We start from the raw sequence: 9628 nt of genomic DNA on the forward strand, positions 1-9628 counted from the left end.
ACACACACACACACACTCACAGGAAGGGCCTGAGGAGTTTTCGCAGGTATTAAAATCACCCCTTTTGGCTTAAATTTGCAAGCAAAACAGAACCACGGGCGTTAATTTATTTGATTAAGCAATTAGTTTACATAACCACTCAGAGTAGTTTGGGGTTCATTGGATGGATTGTTTGTGACAGGTTCTCCCCGCTGAGGTTTGCAGGGCCGACCTGGAGGCCGATAACAATCAAACATGTGAGAATCGCTGCGTTTAATCATAATTAAAAATACTCCTACCTCAGAGGACAGAGAAACCAAACCAGCGTTGCCAATTTAGCAGGATTTGGACGCTTTTATGGCCCCTTCAGCAATGTTAGCAAAACAAAAACATGAGCCCAAATCTTTCCTGGAAAATATCGTGCTTTCAGGAGAGTCGCAGGTGAATGTGCAGTCCTCCTTGTTTGCTGTAACAGTAGTTCTGTGGGTCGACAGCTGAGCTCGGCAGCCGGACTGAAACATCAGCAGAGGATCCATGAAGTGTTCTGGTTCCTAATTCAGACTTCGTTATGAACTTTAGCGATGTGGAAGGAGCAGATTTGACGCTTTCAGATGCATTCACAGAAATGAGCGACCAAAAATATTGCTCTTAAACCTGCAGGTTGTTTTTAATATTTAATTAATTTTAAGATTGCAATTCCTGCAAAGTCGGCATGTGTTTTTTCTCTACAGGCTGCACAGCTCTCTTCACTCCTGTAGACTATTTTAATTTTTAAAATAGTCTTTCCAACTTACTTCTTTTTCTGAGATGCTTTGTTAAAAAAATAAATTAAAAAAATATTGTCGCTGAAAAATATCGACTTTCTTTTGCATACATTTCGACGCTCTGTGTCACCGTACAGTTCAGAGTTTCATTGACTCGTGCATCTAAAACTTCCTACTTTGCAAAACTAGCGACGAGCAAAACTCAGTACTCCTGAAACCCTGACACACACACACACACTCACACACACACACAAACCCGATTCATGAACACACAGCCACCATCCAAAATGGACTAGACAGCATGCATGTAGGGACGTACACACGAACACGCACTTGCACGTTGATTCATATACGGGGGCTTCATTCATCACAGAGCCTGAATGGAAAGCGTTGCTAAAGTTCATGCTTTATAAAGCATGTCAACTCCTGTGTGTGCTGCTATGTTCCAGTGTGACGTCGTATTAAAACCCTTAATTAAACACATCGCCGTAAGATAAGAGCAACTTTCCATTTGTGCAGAAATGTGGATTAATGAGGCCCGTTGCATGCACACACACACACACACACACACACACATGCAACCATCCTTGATGCATGCGCCCACGCACGCACCGACGCTCTCCGTTTACTTGTGCTTATATTTCAAGGTGTTTTGTAAACAGGAGATCCTGTACGAAACACACTCACACAAACGTACTGTCCTGTGCCAGTGTTGTCCATCACAATGACAAAGTGCAGCGGGTCAGCTCAGAAGAAGCAATAACTGGGCTCTACACCTCCTCACCTGTCAGCCGCGCTTTCTGCCTGTCTGCAGACGCTGTCAAACCATCAATCTTTGCCCCCTCTTTTATATGCTTCCTCTTTCCGTCTGTCCCCCCCACACCTCTCTCTATCCCTTTTGTCTGTCTCTGATTTAACGTCTCTGATGCCGCGTCGCTCTCCTTCAATTTGTTCTTTAAACGTCACATTTAGCATATTGGGTGTGTTTGTGTGCTTGTGTGCAGTGTTGTTGTGTTTAAGGGGGCTGCTTGGCCCAGCAGGACACCTGGGTGCAGCGTGTGTGACAGCCAGAATATTCATCAAGTGCCTGCCTTTAAAAAAAACACTTGGGATGAGGCACAGCTTGGGCGTGACTACGCCTGAGTATGCAGGCAGCAGTTCAGTGGAGCAGGGAAGGCCTTTGCCATTAATTTGGAATGAAGAGGCATCCCTCGAGAGTACATAAACGCTCCTCAATATAAATTCCACTGACACCGTGCTTGGAAGGGCTCGGCCAAAGCTAAGAAAAATTGGTTCTCAAACTGCTGTCAAGTACAGGAATTATCTTCTGAGACGAGAAGAACGGCAGCAGGTAGCGTCGTCCCTGCAGAGCCCTGATTCTGATCTCAGGGAGTCGGTGTGGAATGACAAGAGAAAGCATGAATCCACAGATAAATAACAAAAAGATGCTTGGACCAACCTTCCTCCCAAGTACCTAGAAAAACTGCTAAAGCTCAGAGAGTTGGCTCTGAATTTGCACTTGACAACTGTATGGTGATGGTGAAGTGAGCTGACTCTGGTGTGTGGTGGCAGATTTTAACTAATAAGTCGTTCTAAGAAATGTGAGAGGAGCCATAAGTGGTAGAATTACACAGTTTTTGTGCTGCGTGGATGTTATGGGTTAAAGTTCTGTTGTAATATTTCAGAGACCGATCTCAGACAGGAGGTACGCCTGTTTGTGCACGTGTGCTGTTGGAGGAAATGATCATCTCAGTACTTTGGTTGCAGCATACATGATGTGGCAGGAGGTAGCAGCCGTGCACATTGTCTTCTCAGTCGCACGTTCTTCTCTTCTCGTTCCCTCCCTGCAGCGCTGAGCAGAGCGATGCGTCGCCTCGCCGCTCTCAGGCTGCAGTGGATGCTTTCAATTGGTTCTCGCCTGAGTCCTCTATCTTGTTAGTGAAGTCTTCGGTGTTTCTGCGGTTACCTTCGGAAGCAGCGGTGCAGCAGCTCCTCCTGTAGCCGTTGTGCTTCCTCCGTCGTCCCTGGAGGCGCAGCCGAGAATGCAGAGAGAGAGAAGCTGTAGTTTCCATTACCTGTCGATAAATGTGCCGGCTGATGACTCGCAGGAACCTTTTCTGAAGCTATTCACGGTCCACCTCTGAGACCAGGACCAAACCACGGGTCACGGGTGCTCTCACGTATTAGCACAAGTGAGGACCAGTGTTTAGAGACGAACACAAAAAACTGCAAAGTGTTAAATTAATGAGTTGCTGTGCTGCTGCCTGGCTTCCTTTCCTTGCCTCATCACATCTCTCTCTTTCTTTGCTTTCTCTCTCCTTCGGGGCTTTGGCAATGGTAATTTACTGCCTCATATCAGCCATGAATCTTTCTCTATGAACCTCTTTGTCTTTCTCGCCTACCGGCACGTGTTAATATATCGCTAACCGACCTCACTCCATTGGATTTCACTTTGCCCCTTTCGACTAGCCCTTTTAATTCCACTTTCCCCGGCTATTTATTGCTCTGTCTCTTTAAAGAAACATTGCTTGAGCGCCCCCAGAACCCTGAAATTCCACTTCAGCTCACTGTTTGCAGTATGTTTGTACCAAAAAGAAAAAGTGCTACAAGAGGAGGAGAGGAGGAGGCTCACGGGAGGCTTGTGCAGTGATAATTTAAAAGCAATCCAGCAGCCATATGGGCTGAGTTACCTGCAGTCCTAATGAAACCAGCCTAGCTGGAGCCAATGTTGAAGCAAATAAGGAGATCGTAGCACTGCTGGAGCATCCCAGTTGCTTTCCGTTTGGTAATAACGTCTCTTTGGGATCGCTGTACTATGACGGAGTACGACATTTTAATGTATGTGTTTGACAATTACGCAGTTGGCTCTTGGTGTAGAATTATGCGGTTCTGGTGCCACTACAAAATAAAAGCATCCCTTCACACACATTCTCTCTCTCTCTCTCTCTCTCTTACATGCAGATGCTACACAAAAAACACTCACTGCCTGGAAATCTGCCTCTCGCCTCCCATTCAGCCTCTTTTTTTTTTGTTTTTGTTTTTTTTTTCTTTCTCTGCCGCTGGTTTGATGATGACAAAGTGATGTTTTCTACTTCTTGAAATCTCTCACCCTGCTCTCTATTTACAGACAGGTGCCACGGCATTATGGCCACTTTGAATTGTCAGCACCTGGTGAAGCGTATCGCTGCTCGGTGGAGGTTTTATCTATCTTGTCTGTTGTAGCTCGTGTCGGCCTCTAAGAGACGCCGTGTAAACAAAGAAATCATGCGAGACAGCAGCTTCATATCTATCTGTGTGTGTCTATGTATCTGTGGTTGCTATGAACCTTGTGTTAAGCGCTGGTGAGTCCATGTAAGTAACCCCAAGACTGTTCCCATCCGTGTCTTTTCCGAGACGAGGATAACTGAAGGACATTCTTTGCAGCAGATCAGGATGGCAGAGATTGAGCAGGCGTCGCTGAAGTCGGAGCAGCTCTCGGACAAGTCCTCGTCCCCCGCGCTGCCGGACGACCTCAGCCTGGACGAACACACCGCCTACCAGCTGCTGGCGCAAGAGAGCGAGGTGGGTGTGAGTGGAGCGAGGTGGAGAAGTCACTGGACACCTCTGAAGTTAGGACTAAGTAGAAGTTTTTGTCATTTTATCTGCAACTTGCACGGCAGATGTTAGGGAGTACCAGGCTGGTGCACTGATTCACGTGAAGCTGTTTCAGACGATATTAGTGAAGAAATGTGGATCCGATGCCATTTACGCACATGTTCCTGTGTCGGCTCGACTTGGAATTAGTAACTTGTTGAAAAAATTGAATGAAATGCTGAACATCCCAGTAAAAACTTAAGGAGCCCCTAAAGGGACGTGTCGGAGAGAAGAAAAGTACTTATCTCGTGAGCACCACGTAGGTTTAAACGGGATACAGGGTGATGTGGGATGCTGGGAATAAAGCTAAATGTGTATTGTTGTGTTTGTATCTCAATCTGTGGGTCCGTAGGGAGATTTGTCAATGCGTACAAAGATTTATAAAGATACTAATCGATGAAAAGTCTAAGTATTTGGCTCCAAGTGCTGGAAATACAGACAAATCACCAGTTACAAGTCAAGCGTTTCTGCTGTGAGAGATTTTTATCTGTAACTTCAGGGTTTCTTTGCCCTGAGCTCAGGCTCACAGGCTCGTTCATTCTGGCTGCGCATCACGCTCATGAAAGTTTTTGCTCAACGACCCACAAACTCAGCAAATGTTGTCACATATAGACTCTGGAGGATAGCACCGCCTGATGGTTTGTAGTCATTTGTAAAGAGACAGCCAATTGTGAGACCTGCTTGACTTGTAGCTGGTGATTTGTCTGTATTTCCAGCACTTGTGGCCAAATACTTAGACTTTTCATCTTTTAATATCTTTGTACACATTTACAAATCTCACTACGGACCCACAGACTGCGATACAGACACACAACAACACACATTTACAAATAGTTTTGCTACCGGCTCCCTCCAAAGAGCCTGAATTCCCAGCATCCCACATCACCCTGTATCCCGTTGGCACATGAAACCTACGTGGTGCTCATGAGATAAGTGTCTTGTGTGCACGAGAAATTTGGAGTCTGTAAAAAAAAGTGAAGCAGTGGTGAGTCCATGAGGGACAAACCGTGCCTGTTTTAATGCCAGCAGCAGGATATTATAGCTGCTCGTCATCTTTACGCTCAACGTGACGCCAAAGCAGATTCAGTTTTATGGCAGAATATTACAACATAAAAACTTTAGAGGAAGAAAAAGGATGCAGCGGTAAAGATCTCCCCACAAACTCACAGTGTAGCATCACTTTCTCCTCATCCTCGGATCGGGCCGAGCACAAACAGCAGCAGCGGTTCGCTAATGATTTTGTTTTTTATTTATTTATATTTTTTTCCTTCTAGGAAGCGCAAAGGAAATGACCCTCATAAAATCACTTTCGCGGCTATGTTGCAGGCTCTCTTGTGATTTTTCCGGCATAAACCCGAGGTTCCAAAGACCTCATTATCTGTTTCTCTCTATGTATCAGGGTAACTATCTTGTCTTTGAAGAACCCACAGTCTCTATCCACCGCAGACCGTCTCATGAATAAATCTTTCCAACAGGCGCTCCCCAGTCGCCATCCTGGGTGGCTCTCTCGCCGCCCTTTCTTGAATCCACTCGCACACACCCTTTCGACTTTATCTTTTACGCATCTCCTGTCTCAGTATTACCCCCTGCGGTAATTGCACACCTGCCCCTGCTCTGCGCCTCCCTCCAGCCACGTTATCTCCATCCCCCATCGTCCGTCCTTCCCAGATATCCTCCTCCGTAACGGGGTAACGCTTCTTGGTTCTGGATATCCAGATAAGCCTGCAATCAGCAAAGCATGGCTGCGAACCGCCGCTCATTAGAGGAAGGGGGAAACAGATGGAAAGAGAGGAAGAGGGAAAGGCAGAAGGTGAGAAAGGATGTAAGGTTAGGGGGATTTTATTTGTCAAGCATTGATTGGTTAAAAAAAAAAGAAAGAAAACAGTGTGTGCCTGCTTTTATCGCTCCCGTTGTGTGGACATAAATCTGTTTACAAAGTCACATTGTGGGAACTCGTCTCCCTTCTGGAGGACGAAAAAGCCACATAAATCATTAAATTTTAGCACGAAACTGGGTTATTGGTCGGGTAAGTGGTAGTTATGGTGAGGGTTAAGGTACGTCTTTAGGAAATAAGTCAATGCAATGTCCTCTAAAGTGACGGAAACATCTCTGTGTAAGGTTGTTTGTGTTGGTGGCGCCCATAAGAACTCTTCCCTCAACCTGCCTTCCACTTGCCTCCACGTCACACTCACACAATCAAACATTTAATATAACAATATGTAAAATTAACATGACAATAACAGCTCATAATGAGTTCTCACCCTTTCACCGGCACTGAAGAAGAAGAGCCAGAGGGCCGATGTGAATCAGAGGCTATGTTTAATATCTGCACCGTGCCTGCCTGAGGGGATGCTTTTTTTTACTCCTCTCATTTTCTACCAGGCTTGGTCCCAACCAGGAATTGTCACTTTACAATATATAATGTACAACCTTTAATTGCCCCTTTGGAGAACAAAAAAAAAGAGTTTAAAGCTAATTTTAAACTAATGATCATTTTAATGATATAAGCTTTTGGTCCCAGCAATTTTGCAGATATAAAAATAGTCTTTTTTAAATTTAATTTCCCTTTTTTATCCTCCGATCTGGATATTTATTCTTAAACGCTGTCTCTTCGATGTCGGATCATCTGTTTCGCTTCCAGGGAAGGTGTCGCTGTGACTCCCGCAGCTCCGAGGAGGACGGTGGCGGAGGAGGAGGAGGAGGAAGCGCTGGCGGCGGCCACCAGACTCAGACCGTGGTGCAGAGCCAGGTGCAGGGGTTGGGATCGCCGTGCACGGCCCTCAGCGTTGGCACCGAGATGGAGACGGCGCTGCAGGAGATGGAGATGCAAACACACCAACCTCACTACAGCCCTGGTTAGTAAATCTGTACCAGTGATACGCACTGTGTTGCCAGGCTCACCTCCAAAAGACTGAAGAAATGGAGAATAGATTGCAGTTTGTCAGTTTGTTATTGTGCTTTGTAACTCTGCATGTATAACATTAGCTAGCTCTCTTGGAAGTTAACGTCAACATTCGGTCAGGGTTTATTTAATCTGCCATTTTGGACAAGAATTCACAAAAAAAGACTCTTTCAAGTCAAAGTGAAAACTTGTTTGTAAGTCAAAGTGAGAGTCGCACATCTTAAATGACTGTATAGACAAAACAAGGATGCTTTTGTTAGACAAGAGAAACAATTTTCAAGAAATCATCACTATTAGAATCGTTGTTATACATACAAACACACACATATACAAAATATTTTAAGTACTTATTTATTTTAAGTAAGTATCTGCAGTAGACAAGTCTGTTGTCTGCATATATAAGCTTAAAAATATGTTTATATATAAAAAGGAGCACATGAACAAGTGATAAGATTTGCATTGAATATCTGCACATTGCCTTTTTTTCCCCATTTATCAAACTTAGTTTAATTTTGACATCAAATGGCATCACATGGCACATATCTAGGACTGTGGGACAGATTTCAAACAACATGTATACAAATATGATTCTGTCAGCTGACCCACTGCTATAGCTGGGTCTGTGTAGAGTAGAAAAGAGCATGAGTCCACTCCAGGATGGAATTGGAAAGTGTATTCCCTCCTGAAGGTGGCGCTTCCAGCAGCAGCAGCAGCAGCAGCAACAAGGACAGAAACAAAGAAGGAGAAGGAGGAGCCGGTGGTATTTCTCCTCTCTTCCATGTGCCTGCAGAGTTCTTCCAGCCTGCGGGAGCCTCCATCCCAGTTCCTCCCCGCAGCCGGAGCCTGCGTCTGTCCAGAGGCCTCAGGCTGACCTCCCCGGCCTCCTGGGCCTCGTTCCGCTCTCCTGGAGCCCACAGAAAGATGTTCTGCACACAGGTAAGGCAGGGAGTGGGACACAACTCTTTAAAATAGGTTAGATGACACTTGAAGCCTTCTAAGCAGAGAGCTGTGGGGTTTTACTGCGATGAGGTTGAGCACCATCTAACAAATGATGATACATGAAGTGAATTGAATGAGAGTTTTGCTACAAGTTGGATTTAAGTGCTCACTTTCTGTCTCCGCTCTCCTTTCCCGCTCTTCTCTCCAGTACACATCCCACAGTGACTCCTCCCTCGCTACAGGGAGCTCTGAAGGCAGCCTTCAGACCACGCTGGAGGAAGGACTGAGCTTCAGCGTCTCTCCACCACAGAACTTGGAGCTGCCGTTGCCCACAGCTCCCTTACCACTCATGTGCCCTGTTCCGCTGCCTAAAGACAGCACCACCATTTCCTCTCCGGTCCAGACCCTGAGACCGAGGCCGAGCTGCTCGTCGGCGCTGACCCTTCAGGCCACCAGGGGTCACCAGCGGAGCCAGAGCAGCGGGCGAGGCAGCACCAGCCCAGGCTACACCCGGGACGACTCCATCGACCCCTCGGACGAGGACCTGGGCATCGGCATCGGGTCGTCTATCGGTGGTTGCGGCTCCAGCCAGGCGGGCAACAGCGAACACTTGTCAGAGGCGCTGAGCAGCTTGTCGCTGACGTCGCTGCTGTCGCCCAGCTCCCTGGTGTACCCGGGAGGAGCTGTTAAGAAATGCAACAGCACGGGCAGCCTGGACCAAGGGGGGATGCTGCTGTCTTCCCGGGGCAGGGAGGGCCGCAGGGAGATTCTGGGGCTGGAGCTTATGGATCCCCAGGGCTTCCTGGCCAACCCCTGGACGGGGGTTTTAGTTGATACGAGACGAGGAGAAGGAAGAGGGGAGCTAGGAGACGGAGAGCAGGGGCTGAAAGGGAAGAGCTCAAGCCAAACAACAGTGGGGCCTTGTCGAAAAAACAGATGAAACCTGCTGTTTTCCTTTTCTTTGTCACTCCATTCCTTGGATCTAAACCCATTGCCGTCCCTCTCGCTCTCTCTGCTTCATCAGTGAGAGAGGGGTCTGATGACACATGATGTCCTGTATTCCAAAACCAAACCCTCATCTTACCCCCTCAGTCCCTTTCTTTACATTTGTGACAAGCCCATGTCCCATTTTGTGCTACGTAGGGGAGCGGTCTTGGTTCTGGTTGGTGACGAGGTGGCCTGCACAGTTGGGCTGACGACGTGGCCCCTCTAGTCTCTTTGGCCGTGGAGGGTTCTGAAACCAGGAGGCCTGTCCATGTCTGGGAGCCGACAGGAGCAGATACAACAGAGCTTAAAGACACAACAGAGAGTCCTGATGTTGCTCTGCTGTCCTTTTCTCTGCGATGGCTCGGGTTCGCTGAGGTTGAAAAATAGAAGCACCCAAACCCGAAATAGCTACCCGTGCCAACAG

General features: G+C 46.9%; 1 protein-coding gene across 1 annotated transcript in view; it reads left to right on the forward strand.

The window, feature by feature from the left end:
* The window catches only part of cacna1ia (calcium voltage-gated channel subunit alpha1 Ia), a 106104-nt gene extending 96947 nt beyond the window's left edge, over positions 1-9157 (forward strand). The window contains exons 32-35 of the mRNA XM_008296611.1: positions 4137-4304; positions 7018-7235; positions 7983-8214; positions 8426-9157. Coding sequence (XP_008294833.1) covers positions 4137-4304; positions 7018-7235; positions 7983-8214; positions 8426-9157 — 1350 coding nt within the window. The remainder of the gene's footprint in view (positions 1-4136; positions 4305-7017; positions 7236-7982; positions 8215-8425) is intronic.
* Positions 9158-9628: the final 471 nt, after the last annotated feature.

The sequence above is a fragment of the Stegastes partitus genome, unplaced genomic scaffold (genome assembly GCF_000690725.1).
Source record: "Stegastes partitus isolate 25-593 unplaced genomic scaffold, Stegastes_partitus-1.0.2 Scaffold1139, whole genome shotgun sequence".
Classification (NCBI taxonomy): Eukaryota; Metazoa; Chordata; class Actinopteri; family Pomacentridae; genus Stegastes; species Stegastes partitus.